The following is an 18,622-nucleotide window of genomic DNA, read 5'->3' as shown; positions in this document are numbered from 1 at the left end:
CTGTGTCAGGTAGCATAATTCTTATCGTTGAACTGGGTTATTTGAAGAGGCGGACATTAGTAGCACGAGAAATCTAACCACATATTCAACTAATTAACAAAAATTGACTAATGAACTTCTTAGTTAATTACTTTATGACACATATTACAATTTATTAATTGTAGCCAATGAGTTTGCAAGACGCATCCACTTGAAATGAATTTCCAGGATGATGCCAGTTTGGAGATAATATTTCCCAAAGTGTGGGACGAAATACATGGGCGTTTCAATTACTTTTGTGCTTCAGTGTATAAAACAGCATTTTGATAAAAAAAAGTAAGTGGAACAACAATGCATTTTTACGGCGAGTTTGGTAGCGCATATCTCCAACCTGGTTTCATTCTGGAAATTCATTCCAAGTGGATGTGCCTGACAAGCTCACCGGCTACAATTCGTAAATTTCAATATGTGTCGTAAAGTAATTAAGAAGTTAATTTGTGATTTAAAAAAAAATTAGTTGAATATGTGTTTTGATTTCTCGTGCTACTAATGTCGGCCTCTTCAAATAACCCAGCTCAACGATAAGAATTATGCTACCTGACACAGGCCACTTTTAAAAATTGCGTAAAGATTAATTTTGAACACCCAGTGTATATGTGCAAGCTGTAAATTTTAATAATTCCATGCTGCATAGATGTTCAGCATTTTCTCAAAACACACAGTCCATAAGCTTTTGTGGTTGACTGTGAGCCTTAACTTGCATTTATCACCTGCACGGATGCGGTAACTTTCCTGAAGGCTCTGAAGAGAGCAAGCTTTTGCTCCCACCGTTTTGGTACTGCACAGGTTGACATTTCTCTTTTGCACTGACTGTGTCCATTAATGTGTGATAATCCTTGGCAGGAGATATAGTATGGGCAGTTGCCAGAAAATAACTAGGTGCTAATATGCTTTGCAATTTCAGTCATGCGCTTGTTTTCAACTAGTTCAAGCATGGTCTCCTTCTCCAAGTGAGGTCAGTGCACAAGCTCTCTTTGCATTCGTGAAAAAGGCTGATTCACTGAGAAAACCATTGGAGCTATAGGGATACAATCAAACCTTGATGTAATGAACCTCGATTTAACGAAATTTGCGATTGTTACGAAGTATTTTTATTTCCTCATCTTAGTTCTATTGAATTAACGAAACCTCGATATAACAAAATTTTCGATGTAACGAAGTTTTTCGCTGCAAGTATGACTTCGTTATATCGAGGTTTGACTACAAAAAAATTTGGAATGGTGTTGAGCATGACGCGGATGACAAGTGGGCTATGTTGCGAGTGTGTAGGATAAACAACCTTTCCTACTGATGCGAAGGGTGCCTGTTTTATAGGCACTGTCATCGATGGGCACAGCATTGCCCCTACAGGAATGGCATGGAGCACTATCAGTTATGATGACACCATGCTTACGTAGCTTCCAGAGGACATACTGAAAGCAGTTTCCATCTGCTTCTTTATGGCAGACATTTGGTTGACTTCAGAAGAGTATGTCCTAAGCAGCTGTTGATGAACTTGTTCTCGCTGGCAATGTAAGTAATGATCAGCCGTTGAGTTTTTTTACAATGGCTACTTTGGATGCATTGTTTAGTCCCGCACGAATGCATTGTTGCGATGAAGAAAGTGACTGGAGTGTCAGCCAACGCTTTCGATAACGTGCGTCTGCACACCACCAAGCAGTAGGTGCACTGGCCCTCCTCTCTGTCTTGCGATGTTGTGCAGGCATTTAACACCGTGACACGATGTCATGGCATTCAATGAGTAACCAGTTTCTGTTCCTCTTTTCGTGGAATAGCTGCAGAGCTCAAAGTATCAGTGGTGGCGGGTCTTCACAGGTGCAAAACTATCTGATCTCTGCAACCATGCAGTCTTTATAAGACAAAGCTGTACACGCATGAACGCAGTGCACAGGACAGTGGCTCTTGTAAATTCATGCTGGCTGCTTCCATGATCATGTACACCATCAGTTGATTTCGCATTATATTTGTCTTGGAAGACACTAATGTCAAGCAGCTTGGTGACGTATTTTCAAGTGTCACTTGGATAAGTCTTGGGGAAAACACGGAGAATGCGGGAGATGGAAATTCAAGACCATGGGCAACACTGAGAACACGGTGAGAGCAGCAGCCAACGTCTCGACAAGTGGACTTGTCTTTTTCAAGGCCTTGAAGAAGACAAGTTCCAGATGTCGAAACGTTGGCTCCTGCTCTCACCTTGTTCTCATGTTGCCCATCGTCTTGTATAAGTCTTGCAATGCCACAGCTTCATGTAGCAGTTAAAGGTAAGCTGCATTACACCTCTACTAAGGACGTTCCCACTCTGAAGCTTCCTGAAATACCACTGCAGAGCTGGCGGCGAGTCAGTCCGCAAGCTGTGCAGAGAATCGGGTTCCGATGTCACCTGTTTGGAATTAATTATAGTTGTCATCTGCCAAAATTCTTTGCTAGGCTAGTTGGTGAACAGACGTAATGGAAGTAGTTAAAAAGCTCGGAAGAAAAATTATGCAGATCCCACACACTGTGAGAACGAATATTGTGCAATGACTTCACAGGTGGCTGGCTATCTAGCATCGTTTGGGATTCTGCAAAGTGTTGCAAGGGCGTAAGGGCTCGGGTTCTATGCTTTGTTATGTGGGTATTAAAGGGGCCCTGCAACAGTTTCTTAAGGCCACCGTTTTAAGGGGAGGGGGCTTTCACATTGCAACAAATGACCATAAAATTGATTTTGTGAAAATCGCATTTTCAGATTCTATAACTTTTTCTATCTGATTGCGAATTATTGCTGAAAACCACGTAGAAGTGCACAAAGTGCCCTTAAAGTGTCATTACCGGTGTTCTGTTACCCACACAATTAGAGGATTCTTTTGCGTTGCCTCTTCACTTTTGTTTTGGCTTAAAGCTAACGGCATCATTGTTCGTGCGGACGTGCACGGCTTTTAATTTATATTCGCTTTATTTCGGCAAATCCTGACAATAGAAGAACAAGCGCATTAGAAGCACCAGCGGCGGCTACTTCATCCGTGTTTCTTAACATTTTTTTTCATATTATTTTCACAATATATTGAAATATAATATTTCCAAAATGCATCCGCGCGCTTTTCTTTCCCCGTCAGTTATATGCCTTGGTTCCCGTGTGTGCGCGCGCTTTCTGCGTTTTGCTCTTTAATTGTCGACTCTTTCATTATGCTCATTTTATTAGAAGTCATGCTGGTATTCATATTGCCAAAATGCGCCCTTTTGTTCGACGCAGAGCATAAACCGGGACTTTTTTTTTTTTTACTCAGTTGTTGGCTGATAGTGAACTCGCGAATGCACCCACCTTACCGCGTTCATCACTAACTGGGTGAGAACAGCGAACAGAAACCCCCTCAGTAATACCTTCCTCGGTGGCAGTCAAATTTCTTTTTTCCGATACGGTGGAGCCATATTGCTTGCCGTTTGAGGTTTCGTTTGCCACGAGGAACCGCAAAAAGCTTGCCCCCCCCCCCCCCCCCCCGGGCCTGGCAATGCTATTCGAACATCCAACAGCACAGCAAGTCGGCATCGTGCTGCAGCCGAGCGCGTCTTAAAAAATGTAAAAAGCCTACGCTCACGCACAGCGCACGTCAGGCGCGGATCCAGGGGGGATGTCCGGATGTCCTGACCCCCCCTCAGATTTCTGTATCGCCCCCTCGCTGATAGGGGGATGGCCCTGTCAAAATAAAATATGGCCACCAGAATTCTTCAAAATTATTTTTCGTGAGTACCAGTGGTATCAGCCATGTATAAGTAAAGGTAGCTCGCTCACAAGCTTAGTTGTACTCCGTAGGGGTGTGGTGTCGCGAAGTTGCCGTAGTTAATTTTTCTCATGAACACCTTGGACCTCCTGGCGCCGGCCGTGCCTTACTCGTCCCGTCGGTGGCGTCGAATGAACGAGGGGACGTCCCTTTTGCCAAGCACGCCGATGTCCGCGCGAGCGCCTTCGCGCCTGATCAACTTAGTTCCCCATTGGGGTGTCATCGGTTGGCTCATTTGCTGTCATCGGTTCCGCGACCAACCTGCTTAATGAAAGAGATCTCTCGCTGAAGTGTTCATATATAAATAACAACTAACAGCTAAACTAAGAACTACGCATATACAACTTTTTTTTTAACTGTAGCACTCATTGTGATCACAGTTACACGTTGACAACATCCAATAGAAGCATATAGTGCCGTTCGTACGCTACAAGCTTTTCATTGTAACTTCGCAGTTTTATTGTCGTACATTAAGCATAGGAGACTAGAGCACAGCACGGGCCGATTTTTGCGGCCCGGGCCCGGCCCGGGCCCGTTTTTACATTGGGCGGCCCGACCGAGCCCGATCAAAATTTTTATGGCGAGACCCGGGCCCGGCCCGGGCCCGGAAATAATCTACGTTACCAGCCCGAGCCCGGCCCGCCACCCCTTTACCTTAATACCGAGCCCGGCCCGAGCCCGACTCGAAACCTGCGCGAACCCGGCCCGAGACCGAAAAATACATGTTCTTCAGAGTTGAGGAGCCCGAGAATAACTCGCAGAAAACCCTAGCCCGGCCCGGGCCCGGGTCAAAAAGCACACGCCGTGCCCGAGGCCGGCCCGAGCCCGTGAAAAAACTCCTCTACGTGGGCCGGGCCGGGCCGGGCCCGGGCTTTCGGGTAAGCCCGAGCCCGTGCAGTGCTCTATAGGAGACTCAAGCCCACCGGATCCGTTTATCTGAGTGGGCGTTCTCGCGGAGCGGGGCGAAGCCTCGAGCAGGGGCTGCGAAGTGGGGGAGAGTGACGTCAGCGGCCAACGCCAGCGCGCGGGCCTATAGGATGGCGTCGCGTGGTTAGAGAAACGGGAGCAGATGCGCGCCTTGTGTAAAAGGATGACGTCGCGTGGGAAACAAAACATGAAGACGCTGGCTCGCGCTCACGGCTACTACGCCACATCGTTCTTCTTGTAGGTGGCGTCGTGAGTCTTCATACGCGGTGATTCGCGTATCGTAAACAACCAGCGTAGTGGTTGCCGCGTTGAAACGAAGGTGTCTCAGCCGAACACAAAGAATCTTCTTAAGGAAATCAAGGTGTCCCAACAGAACTCCAAAGACGGACCCGTGCTTACGCATTTATAACGAACCTGCGACAGACCATCCCAAATTTTATTTTAAGAAAAAATACAGGCTGATATACCGGGTGTTCAAAATTAAGCTTTATGGTTTTCTTAAAATTAGGCACTGAGAGGCACGTGAAGACCACCTGCGCAAATAAGTTGTGTGGCCAGGGGGACACAAAGTGAGATGATAATTATCGCTGTCAGCAACCGAATTAACTAAAATTGAATAATTAACTTTTTATTGACTGCAGTATAAGTGTGTATGTTTGTATTCAAAAGTTAGAGGCAGTCGTGTTTCTGCACAGTTTCACTTGGAAGAATTCTTCTAGCATGTCTTTGCTCCGATATATCCAACTCCAAATTTTAATTGTCGTTCGCATGATTACGCATGCAAGAGAGTGAGGATCAGCGCAAAGCTCCTCCCTGATGTGACGCGGCTGTTGGGTGCAGCGTTTAGTCTGACAACGCGGCGGAGGCAGGAGGAGGAATAAACTTTATTTAGGGAAATGAGCAGACGCTAAAATCGTCCGAGGTGGGCGGCGTCCCTAGTCCAGGATGCCGTGGGCCTGAGCCAATATCTTGGCCCTGCTCACCAGGCGATGCTGGTCTTCAGGGCTCGGGCTTGTCAGCTGGGCCTCCCACTGCTCGACGGTTGGTCCGGTGATGGGTGGTGTCGATGGGTTTTGTCGACATTCCCATATCATGTGGTAGAGGGTATTGGGCGCAGAGCAGAAGGCTTTGGCAGAGATAATAACTGCCCCCATTCCCCTCACGGCTGGCGAAATAAAAAGAAATCGAAGAACCCGTAACCGCTGTCGTAACATGCGACCGCGGAGCTTGTAAAGATGGCGGCAGCTGCCATGCCGAGATAATGGCGCGAGCGGAGAAGCCGGAGGGCAGTGCGCGTGCGTAATGGTGACTACACGACCGGGCATGGTCCTTGTTTGGGCTACGCAAATAAAGTGACTGCTGATTTCCAAGTATTGTAAGTTTTATTGAAATCAAAAGCAACAACTGCACCATCAACAGCAGAAACCTTTTTAGCTATGCTAACGAATATTTCATACTGCCGCTTTAACTTTGGTGTTGTCATGCACAAATCTCATGACAACACTTCACCCATCAGAATGTCAATGCCCTAAAAATGTTCAAAATGCCTCCCTTCCACAGCAACGCAAAGCATAAACCGCTCTCGCGTCGAGTCGATAACTCTGCGCAGTGCAATTGAAATTTGGAGTAGGATATCTCGGAGCACCAACACGCTAGAATAATTCTTCCGACTGATACTGTGTACAAACACGACTGCCTCTAAGTTTTCAATACAAACATACCCACTTACTGCAGTCGACAAAAATAATTGTTTAATTTTAGTTAATTGGGCTGCTCACCGCGATAATTATCATCTCACTTTGTGCCACCTGGCCACATAACTTATTTGCACAGGTGGTCTTCGCGTGCCTCCCAGTGCCTAATTTTAAGAAAACCATAAAGCTTAGTTTTTAACAACCTGCATTATCAGGCAAAGCCGCCAAGCACATGGCTGTATTGGGTAACGTCCTTTTCCTATGAGCTCGGAGAAACCGATACCTGGCTTCGCTGTAGGGCTTCTTCCTCTTTCTGGGGTTTTACGTGCCAAAACCAGTTCTGATTATGAGACACGCCGTAGTGGAAGACTTCGGATTAACTTTGACCACCTGGGGTTCTTTAACGTGCACTACAACGCAAGCACACGGACGTTTTTGCATTTCGCCTACATCGAAATGCGGCCGCCACGGCCGGGATGCGATCGCGCGATCTCGTGCTCAGCAGCGCAATGCCTGAACTGACTGAGCCACCACGGCGGGCCACAGGTGTTGCTCTAGCCGTATAAAACGCGGGTTTATCGTGAGCAGAAACGGTGAATTTCGGTAAATGATGAAGGCTACTATCATCATCATCATCATTGACAGAAGCTGACCCCCCCCCCCCCCCCCCCCCTCAGAAAAAACCTGGATCCGCCCCTGGCGCACGTGTCCCCGTGTTTCTACGCTCACTAATGGCGCCGTTTTCCCGCGATAACGAGAGCCGCGCGGGTTATTCGTCACGTGTCAAGCCTCGTCCAATGGGAGAGCGGAAAACGGCGAAGAAGTCGGGAGAGGGGTAGAAGGCGGGGAGGAAATTCTCCTTTCTTATTTGAACAATGGTTTGCGCTACCTTTGGAACATACAGGGACCTTACGTTCGCATAGGGTGCCTCGATGCCAGCGCCGCCTGGCATCGAGGCATCCTACATTCGCAGGTTCCGGGGCGCCACGCCTCGTCTCAGAGGCCACGCGCGGACTACTAGGTATTGCCACTAGATGGCGCATCGTGCCCAGAAGGAAGCGCAAGATAGGATTATGAAGTGGCCGCAAGAGGCGTTTCTCAGCAATCGCACGCACGAGCGCGCCATGCATTTCGGATGCCACGCGGAGGCTTTGTAGCGCCGGCGCTAGATGGCGACGGTGTTTTGTCGCTATATTGATTCAACGCAAATGCGTTACCGTCGACAGACGTCGTGGTTCTGCCGTAATTGTATCTTCACTTTTTAACGGCAAATATTCATACGGCACGTTTTGCATATGGCAAGCATCTGTCGCAAAGTGGGCTTCGTTAACGTGCCGCAAATTTGTGTAGACGAGAGCGTTCTTGCATTTGGTCTTTATCGAAATCCGGCCACCGGGGTCGCCAAGCGAACCCGCGACCTCGTGCACAGCAGTACAACGCCACCGCACAGCGGGTAAAATTACCTGCTTCAAGAGCGACGTCATAAATTCGTGTCGGACGAGGTTCGACTTCTGTTTTATCGCTCTACTGTCTATGTGATACCTAATGCGTCATGGATATTCGTATTTCTTAAAGGGATACGGACACAAAAGTTGGCGGGTGGTTTTTTGCGTCGGAACAAAAGTTGAACTGTTGAAAATGACGAATACAACAAGCTGCTTTGAAAAAAAGAACGAGAAACATCTTTTTTTTTTGCGATTTTCTGATGCACCTTGCCTCCAAGCGGCCGCCGGCAGAAGCTGAAATTTGACGTCATAACACCCGCCCGGGCGCGCGCGGCCACAGCCGTCGCAGTGTTTCCGGGGGTGTGGGGGTGTCGGTCCCTTGCAGCGTTTAACTCCTTTCGGCGATCTTCGCACGTGGTCCATTCGAAACATTATCCCCGTCGGCGCTCCACCCAGGTGGTGCGTCTTGCATGCGCCTTCCTGCGGTCGTCGCTCCGTATTGACGCGTTCGTCGCGGCGGAAGGAAATGTCCAGACATTGCTGTTATAACAAGCATCGTCGATCGTGACACGCCGTCGCACACGTTTCCCAGAGACGAGAAGGTGCGTAAACTTTGGATACCTGCCTGTCCGCCATCACGCCCAGCCTGGAGACATCTAAAAAAGTTGTCGCAGTTTCACCCGAAAGGCGAAGCATCAATTGCGATAGCAAATTTGTAGAGAGCTATACGGAGTAATGATAGTAGCTTTATCAGCTGTATAAACTTGGACATGCAGCAGCACCGGCAACACCCAGAACTGTTGTCGACGCCGTCGGCGTTTTGCCCGCGTTCGCACAAAACGCGTGCGGCGTTGGTGACTGTTGCCGGAGCCTCTGGGGGCGGCTCGGAGGTTTTCGACGACATCAGAACGGGACACTGTGTAAGTGGTTCGTGTGGAAAGGGAAAGGTTGACGCTATCTTCTGCAGCCCTTGAGGGATTGGCGCTGAGCCGTGCTCCCTCAAGGGCTGCAGAAGATAGCGCCAACCTTTCCCTTTCCCTCAAGAACCACTTATCATCAGGGAGCATGCACGGCTCAGCGCCAAACAACGGGACACTCGTCGAGCAGCGTCGGAAGTCTTTACCACCTTCTCGCCTCACAACGTTTTTATATAAATAGGCACTTGGTGCCGCAGATAAACGTCGCCTCCCCCCCCCCTTCCCCCACGGCCTTTCGCGCGTCGGAAGGCGTACGCAGAACGCGCGTTTGTTCGCCGTGGGTTCACTCCCCGTGGATGCGCGCGTCCCTCGCGCCCTTTCACTCGCACATACAGCGTTCCGCGCGCGGCGACGATTTCATCTCCATTGACGTCATACGGAACCTCAGGACGACGGCAGAAATCTGCTTTGGAGTGTCCATATAATTGCTATCGCAATAAAATGACTTCATTTGCGCAGACCACTTCGTCGACGATGATTATGTGACCAGCCCGGCTGCGCTAAAAAGCCTCGGCATGCCGCTCAAAAGGCAATGCCTAAAGCCTGACGCTGTGCCATCGGTCTTCTCACGAAAACGCAAGGCAGAAATGATCAGCGGCGCGTTTGAAAAGAGAAGGCGAAAAGATATCGGTACTGTTTTCGTTCACTCGCAGCCTTCTTGAGCAGTGTGAGGGCGAGGTTGGGCGCGAAGGCAGAATGTCTTTAAAAATGTTGCCAAAGCATAGTAAAACAATACAAGGCTAGCGAACGCGACTCACGAGATCAGACACACACACAGCTCTGCTTCTCCACAGGCTAAAAAGCAGAAAAAACTGGACAGAATGCCAGACAGGTGCTGCCATCTGTCGGTCGGCTGGCGAAGTGGACGTGAGAGTCTCGGAGGTACTGATACCTCACAGCAGTTGCTCACGCCGGCGGCATAAACTACTATTCAGTCATCCACGCAGTGCTAAGTACCCCGCAGCTGCCTCGCCTGCACGCGCTCTTGAAAAATATCCACGAAGTGAATCATGATGAGTGGGACGAAGCACTGGGGATCGTTATAACCGTAAAATCACCCGTGACATTGCCCCACTCGCGCATGTAAATGCGTGACAACGCGGTGTACAGTATATACAATGTGTTTTATTGCTCATAACGCGTACATCGTGTCGAGTTCCGGGTTGCGTTTCGATTTCGTTATTACTGCTTTATGGTCGGTGAAATGCAGAGCCAGCGGTTCTTCCTAGCGGATACATCCTAAAGTTTAATTGCGAAGGCAAGGTCTATGCACGTTCCCCTCGTGGTCGTGTGGGTTGCTTGTAGTCGTAAGAGATGCACAGTAAGAGAGCAGCTTGTTGTCGGCGTTACCGCTTTGCCGCCGCTCCCCGGGGTAGCTTGCTGTCGGCGTTGCCGCTTTGCCGATGCTTCCCGCGCCCTCGCCGCCGGAGTAGCTTGCTGTCTGCGTAGACGCTGAGCCGCAGCATGCCGCGCCTTACGTTCGTCCATGGCAGAAAGATATTCTGTGGTCTGGAAAGCGCCATACACAGCAGCGCCATCTCGTGTATAGACGTTGAGCCGCTGCATGCAACGATTCATCCATGACAGACAGATGGCGTCGCAGTTGATGTGAGCATGGACGACGGCGCGCCATAATGTCCCTATATAAGAAAAGTACCGCCATCCATTGATAAACGCCGCTTCTCTCTCTCCTGTATCTCCGATTGGACGATGATAGCGCGCGCTTTTCACTTCTTTATATTTTCTTTTTTCCGCCTCAGAGCCATGTTGAAAGTCCTCTGCGCAGTCGCCGGCGGCGGCGGCGGCGCGCGCCCGGCCTGAAAGCTTCAACGTGGACTTTCTAGGTGCGCCACCGTCGACTTGGCTTTCGCAAGCAAAAAGTAAAGAAAAAAGCAAGCGCTTTAGGAGAGGAGGCGGCGGAGGAAAGAGTAGATGGCGGTACTTTTCTTATATAGGGATTTTAGCGCGCCATACACAGCAGCGCCATCTCGTGTATAGACGTTGAGCCGCTGTATGCAACGTTTCATCGATTACAGACAGATGTCGTGGCATTCGGTGTGAGCACGGACGACGCCGGACGGACAAGGCTAGACCATAAAGAGCTTCGCCACTAAAATCAAGTTTAGAGAGGAAATGACAAATAATTATTGCACAAGTGTCTGGTGCAGAGCGAAATCTTCGCGCTACGGTTCGCGAAAACCTGACCGGCACTTCCTTGGCCGCTTGCTCTTCTTCGTCGCTTGACGCGGAAGGCTCGTAACCGTAAGCGGTAATATTTCTTGCCAAGTTGGAATGGTCCTCGTCTTCAGGCGTGTACTCATCGCTGGTAGACGCAACGGAACTCGAATCCACGCTCGCGATGGCGGCGTCGGCGCGCTTCGAATGACCGTGGCCTGCCGGCTGGCTATCCGACGAGGGTGTCGTGACGTCACGCCTTCCATCTCCCGCGGGTTGGGCGGAGAGGCGCGCGCTCACAAAAACGCCAAAAATAAAGCCATCGGCTCCAAAATGAGCTAAGTGACTACTTCTTTTCGGTGTAATCGCACACTGAGGATTCATTTTCAGCATTTTCGTAAAATTTTCAGATTTTATGTCCGCATCACTTTAAGTAAGGATCGAAGGCAGAAAAAAAAATTCTAGGTCGTTGTTGGTTCCAGAAACAAGGAGAATACTTATCCCGGATCTAGATATCTGAATATGCCCGTGTTATGCAGGTGGCATCAATGACGGTCACTTCAGAGGAAAATTTATTGGATACATTCTCACGATGTTTGCCTGGTAAATCAGCCTCGTCAGCTCGTAGAGTTGTTAGAAGGATACAGTTATATTTATGTATTATGACATTAAGGTTCCTTTCATTCGTCTTCCGAGTTGTTTACAAGATTCTGACTGAAGAGGTCGTTTCGCTAAAAGCAAGTTTCTTGAGTAGTCCTCAGTTAACAAAGAAAGCGTGCAAGAAAGAACGAGCGAAAGAAACGACAGATACGAATACACGCACATATTCACGGGCACAGTACACACAAGCACACAATATGATACGAGTTAAACTGACCGGCGTCAATTACAAAAGACGGGTACATCATTTTGATGCACCGCTAGCCGTGTACAGTTTTAGATTTAAGGCATGGGGATGGGCCTTTCGGACCTGAACGTGTATCCTACACGAATCGCATCCTACCGTCTGTCCTCGGAATCCCTCATCATGCCCCTCTTTCTATCTTTCCTTTCCTTCTGAGCAGAGTACGTAGCAGGCTATAAAACTATTACTATAACAAACGATAACTCGGTTATACAAGGGAACTATTACTAATAACCAATAGTTTTCGAATAATGAACAGCCGTTATCAAAATTAATATAAAACGACGACGTTCGCATCCTATTATACCTAAAGTTAGCAAGTCTCTATCATTGCAGTGTACGTTATGAAGCGTTGTTTATTAGAAGCACACAGGGAGCATTAGGAGCAAGCAAGTAGTTTCTTCGCATGCACAGGACTCCTCAGACAGCGCGGACCCACCGTGGTGGCGTAGTCGCTATGGCGTTGCGCTATATATATATATATATATCGTCGTTTTGGCACGTAAAACCCCAGAATTTAATTTAAAACGTTTTCAGACCGTGCGAATGATCGCTGTATAGCCTGTAAAGTATGACTACCTAAGCGACGCAGCCTGCTCCAGTACGCAAGTTCTCATGTTTCATGTACAGGGTGTTTCACTTAACTTGAGTCAAACCTTAAAAATATGCAAATGCTACGTAGCTGGACAGAACCGAGGTAATGGTATTGTTGTTTGCCGTCACTTGGAGATACTCAGCTTATTTTTTTTGCATTCCGCCTATTTAGATAATTAGTCTCGATTAATTAATCTACTTCTCAATTATTATAATTAGATGAAAAGTGTCAATGAGAAAATTGTAGAGCAACACGAGAAACTCGCGATATACAGCTTTCTGTTGGTCAACACGTGCCACATAAAAGTGTTTTTTCGAGCGTGAAAGATGCCCGCGAATACACGCAAAGTATATGCGTATATTGTGAGGGCGCTTCTCCCGCAACCCCTCTTAATTGTCACGTGCGCTTCATGCGAGCCATCAGATCCGCGTTTCCATACCGCATGTGGTATCGCATATCCGACCGCCGCTCCCACCGTCGAATACCCGTACACTCCTGCCGTACACCGAAGCACTCTCGCTCCATTTACGCGTTTAGCCGCTGTGTTTGGTCCGCAGTGCATAACCGAGTTATCGTTTTGCTACCGTGTAGCCATGTTGTCGTTTTGCTTCTAAACCGCGTTCTTCTTTGCAAAGACTCTGTGCCTCTTACCCAGCCCAAGTCTCACAATAGCCACTCGCCGGCCCATGTATGTAATACGGGTATGTATGCATACATGTATACAGGGTGTCCCCAGCTTACGTTCTCCAAGCTGCTCAATGAAAACAAAAAGGAAGGTTTAGAAAGGCACGGTGCAAGATACAATTATAAAACCTACGGTGTTAGGTTGTCAGACTTCTGACGAACACCGTAAGTCTTATAATGGTATCTTGCACCGTATTTTACAACTTTTTTTTAACCACATTGGCCAATGTTCGCTGGGATACAAACCATCCTGATTTCTTGCATACATTACAAAACGCCCGAGTTGGTGATATTCTAGTGGTAATCAAGGAGAATAGGTTGAGTTGGCCAGGTCATATAATGCGTAGAACAAACCAGCGATGGTCAATCGGAGTGACCGAATGGGTGCCGAGACAAGGCGAATGTACTCATGGACAGCAGGGAATTATGTCGGGTGATGAGTTACAGAAATATGCCGGTATTTCATTTCGATGCTATGTATTTATGTTACCCCCTGCGTCTCATATCGTATGTCATGTAACCAGCGCCCCAGACACAGTCAAGCTATTGACTGGGGTCCTCCCAAACCTTAAGAGAAAAAAAGCCCGATTCTGATTCTAATATTATTAGTTAGGTTGACAAAAGTAACTGGAGACCTCCGGGAGAGGCTTTCCGCCTTAAAGATGCACTTAAACAGATAAATTATGATAATGGCGGTTACGATCATTGTTGCAGGGCGCTCAATACGCCTAGGATAAATGTCAGCAGCGAGAAACGTACCTGAGGCTCACATATAGAATAAAATGAAGCCTTTCTCACGCAAGTGCTGCGGCATGGGGCCGTGCGTATCTGAGTAAAAATGTCAATGTTGCATGGCTGATAGATCGTACGTCGAACTACGGCGCTGATAGCCGGAACTTATGACGGTCTTTATCTACGCGTATGGTGCACAACAGCAAATATTCTATAAGGCTCTTCGCGTGAAGTTGTGCCAGCGTTTGTTCCGAAAGTAAGTATGCCGCAACGTTTTCACCAAGAGATGTCGGGATGCAATATTTTTGGTCTTCCAGAATGAAATATTCAGGTGAAGTACTGTTTCCATTTTCGCTTGGACAAACTTGTTAGGAGAAGAGAGAGATAGAAAGAAACTTTAATGGATAAAATGAAATTTTAGGTCCCGTGGTTGGGGCCCCTAGTCCAGGGCTCCACTGGCACGAGCGGCTCGCTGGGTTTGGTCCAGAAGAGCCAGTTGGCTGTCCTGGTCCTCGTCCGCAAGCCGCGCCTCCCACTGCCTGTGGGTGTTTTTAATAGTGTTGAGTTTATATGTGTCGGTCTGTTTAGGCATATCCACGTGATGTGCGGTAACGTTGGCGTGTCCCCGCACCACGGGCATTCGTCAGTTTATCGTGCTTGGTAAATACGGCTAAGTGTATGTAGATTTGGGTATGTGTGTGTTTGAAGTCGGTGCCAATTCCTCGCCTGTTGACTGTTTAACTTTGGGTGAGGGCGTCCATATTGCCTCCGCTCCTCTCTTTGGTGTTCGAGGATGTCGCGCGGTGTAGAGGGAGGCTCGTCACTGGGTCGGTCCGCAGCTCGGATGCTTAGTAAGCGAGCTAGCCGGTCCGCCCTTGTGTTGCCCTCCATGCCCTCGTGTGCGGGGCACCAAGTGAGGTTGTGGTATCCGGTAATTTGACTCCCTAGAATTTTTAGTACTAAGCGCGGTGCCGTCTCGGAGAGATACAGGCGACAGGCGGTTTGTGAGTCCATGAGTACGAATCGTGCGTGAATCGTGTATAAGGAATAGGTGGACAACGCCGTGAAGTGCGCTCTTGTACGCGCTGCACTGAATGGTAGACTGTGCCGCTTTGTATCAACTCCTGCTATAGAACTTACTTTAATTCTCCTTCTAGAGAGTGCTTGAATGCTTGCATGTTCTATTACACTCTACAGTCGCATGCGTTTTACATTTAATACTTTAAAATATGCAGCGCTTACCGCTGTTTTCTTTTCATTCAACTTTGGCGATAGGCTTTTGCTTTTCTAGTTTCGTGTCACTTTGCTTCGCCTATTGTGTCTGCAGTTTAGTGTGGATATAGTGCAGTGCATATGTAGTGTTCTTATGTGTTGGCGAAATTTCAAAGTGTATTTCTCAGCAGCGACATTTCGTGCCTCAAGAACTTCTCGTAATGTCACATTATAATTTGTTGCTTTGATCTTTGTTTTGTTGCGTGACTTATGATGTAGCTTCATACAGTCAAACCGTCTTTATAATGAAGCGTTTGGGACCTTCAGAATCCTTCGTTGTACGGGTGACTTCGCTGTAAAGGTCGCGCACAGCCAAGCACGTTCAGCAAAAGAAAACCTATTTAACCTGAACTCAAGAGATACTTTGTGGACTAATTAAGTTGCTACGTGTTAGGGACTAATTAAGTGTGCAATTAAGTTACACACTTTGTTCGACGGAATCTGCGACTACAACAGACGTCATGGCATCGAGGATCGTGGCATGCTCAGTTGAGAAATCCGCTAGTGAAGCAAGGTACAGCTGCGGAGCGTCGAATGCCGCTATTACTTAGGTGTCTTTTCAAATTCCTTCGTTAGTCTTTTTTGAGACGTAAACACTTTATTCAAGAACCCAACAGAAATGTACAAAACATTGTTTGGACCGATAGCTTAAAAGCTAGTAGCCGGTCCAATTTCGATTATGTGTACAGGTTATGCATAAGGGAGAAAACACAAGCAACGCTCAGATGCAACATCTGTTCACATGATGTACTACTTAAAAACAAACTAGACAGTGGAGTTCAGTGTTGTTTGTGCGGGCGGCTGTGTGTAAGGGCCATGCGGGGTGGTCAAAAGAGACGCACGGTTCGACACCAAGACGGCGGCGGAGAGTTATAACCGTCGGGGGGTGGTGGGGGAGCTGTGGTTTACAGAGAGCGCGCAAGCGGTTTCACTGTGAGTCGGGGCTTCCGGCGGTAGGTTCGTGGAAGCAGTGCCGTGGCTTTGAGGCCGACCCCTCGTCGCTGGACCACACCCATGCCGAGACATTCCGCGAACGGACCAGTTGCCCCAATGTGCGTGGGAGTGTTTTCTTTGTGAGACTGTGTCCTTCCTGGTGAACCGCAAGGCACACGTCAGGCTAGGAACGGTTTCGGGAGGTCCATACGAGCTGGGAAACCGTGGAACCCCGCAGGGCTCGGTCCTCTCCCCGCTACTGTTCAACATAGCCATGCACAGGCTTTCCGCTCGCCTCGCCGTGATCCAGCACGTGGGACACGCCATTTACGCGGATGACATTTCGATCTGGGTGCCGGGAGGATCAATGGTCACGATTGAACACTCATTACAGAACGCGCTAGAAACCATCGAGAGGTTCCTCTCCGGCACGGGGCTCGATCTCTCCTCGTCCAAATCGGAACTCTTGCTGTACAGACAATCTAGGCAGGGAGTCAGAAACCTCGAGCCTCTGGAAAGTCTCCCGATAGTTATCAATGCCAAAAACGGGAGTCAGAAACCTCGAGCCTCTGGAAAGTCTCCCGATAGTTATCAATGCCAAAAACTGGCAGCCAATACCGAGGGTAGACTCGGTCAAAATTCTAGGTCTGCTCATCGACGCCAAGGGTTGTAACACGACGGCTCTCAATAAGCTTTCTGGTCAGGCTGGAAACGTCATCAGATTGATCACCCGCATCTCCAACCTAAGAGGCGGGCTAAAGGAGGACAATCTTATCAAATCTTTCCAGGCCTTTTGTAGCGTTAGCTACACTGGCCTAGCCAAGCCCGTTTCGCGCGGCACATCAAGAGCCGTGCTGCGCATGCGCAAGGATCAGTGATGTCACACGGCTTGCTCACCGCAGCCACCGGAGCCGGCACCTCTCGCGCACTCCGCCGCCGCCGCGCGCGACTCACCGCCGCCGGTCTGCGCATTCCAGAGGAGTGACGTCGTAACCGTGGTAGACGCACTGGCGCCGGCGCGCGCTCGCTGTGGAGTCGCCGTCTGACACTGCGCTGGAGCCGCTGCGCTTCTGACTGGCGTTTGGCAGTGTGATATAGCCATGGAGAAGGAAAGCGCAAATGCTGCTCAACAGCGCAGAAGAACGGAGAAGCTTGACTCATCGGATCCCGAAGTAGTTGCCTGGCAATTAGCGGTTGAGCGTAGGAGACAACCAGGAAAGCTAAGAATAATCAGCTGAACCTTTGCTAACGCTACGTATATCCTGGCATAGCCGAGCTAAGCCACTGCAACTTTTTCCTAAGCCACATTACCTATATAACCCCCTACCTTAATTGGAGCAGGGCTGAGAAGGCCAAATTAGACGCGCTGTAAGGAAGAAGAAGTGCCGGTTAGTCAGGTGCATCTCCGGTGTATGAACTACGACGAAGAAGTGCCGGTCGGTCAGGCGCATCACCAGCGCTTTTACGCACGGGGCTTGTCCTGACTGCTCGCAGGGTTCTGACTGCCGCACCGAGTTCGACCTCTCAATCTTGTCAATAAACACCTTGACATTTGGTGGAGAGTGCTGGGTACGACTCCATCAACGCTGGAACTTCGCAGCCGAACCCTTCAATCATCTCGGCCCATGCCGGACGATCCAGCCCAGTCTTCTCGAACCATGTCTGACGATCCAGCCCAAGAAGCAGCAGTCACGGCACCAACTGTCATCTGTCCTGGCGTGCAGCGTCAGCGGGATCCTGCGATTTTTGCGGGTACCGGTGATCAGGACGTCGAGGACTGGCTCGCCTCGTACGACAGAGTCAGCAGGCACAACCACTGGGACGATAGGGATAAGCTCAACAACGTAATTTTCTACTTGAGCCACGTTGCGCACTTGTGGTATCGGAACCACGAATCCGACATCTCGACATGGTCGGCGTTCAAGACCAACTTCACGGAAATCTTTGGTCGCCCTGCCGTACGTAAACTTCAGGCCGAACAACGCCTGCGCGGACGCGCCCAGCAACCAGGTGAGAATTTCACCAGCTATATCGAAGACGTCGTTAATCTGTGCAACAGAGTTGACGCAACGATGCCAGACGCCGATAGGATCCGGCATATCCTCAAGGGAATTGAGGACGACGCCTTCCAGATGTTGGTCGCCCGGAACCCGACCACAGTGTCTGTCGTCATTGCGCTGTGTCAAAGTTACGACGAACTTCGAAGGCAGCGAGTTGTCACACGACACCCGCCCTCAGAATTTGCCCCTGTCTCAGGTCTGACGCTAGGTGTTGACGAGTCGCCTCTAATGCACCAGATAAAGGAGTTCGTGCGCGAAGAAGTTGCTCAGCAGCTTTCCCTGGTGCCCTTTACGAACGCGCAACCACACTCCCCACTGACACGGGGGTTACAGACCGTCATCAAGGAGCAAGTCGCTGAGTGCCTGCCAGCTGCTATTCCACCGCCTACAGTCGCGGCGCCCTTGACATACGCTGACGTCGCTGCAAGGC

General features: G+C 49.2%; 1 protein-coding gene across 2 annotated transcripts in view; it reads left to right on the top strand.

Moving 5' to 3' along the window:
* Positions 1 to 13,045: 13,045 nt before the first annotated feature.
* Positions 13,046 to 18,622, top strand: part of LOC119464283 (uncharacterized) — a 28,440-nt gene continuing 22,863 nt past the window's right edge. For both annotated transcript variants that reach the window (XM_049655851.1, XM_037725189.2), the window contains exon 1: positions 13,046 to 13,212. In XM_049655851.1, the coding sequence (XP_049511808.1) occupies positions 13,198 to 13,212 (15 nt within the window). In that variant the 5' untranslated portion in view covers positions 13,046 to 13,197. The remainder of the gene's footprint in view (positions 13,213 to 18,622) is intronic.

This window comes from Dermacentor silvarum, chromosome 9 (genome assembly GCF_013339745.2).
Source record: "Dermacentor silvarum isolate Dsil-2018 chromosome 9, BIME_Dsil_1.4, whole genome shotgun sequence".
NCBI classification, from domain to species: domain Eukaryota; kingdom Metazoa; phylum Arthropoda; class Arachnida; order Ixodida; family Ixodidae; genus Dermacentor; species Dermacentor silvarum.
This window is presented reverse-complemented; position numbering and strand designations above follow the sequence as displayed.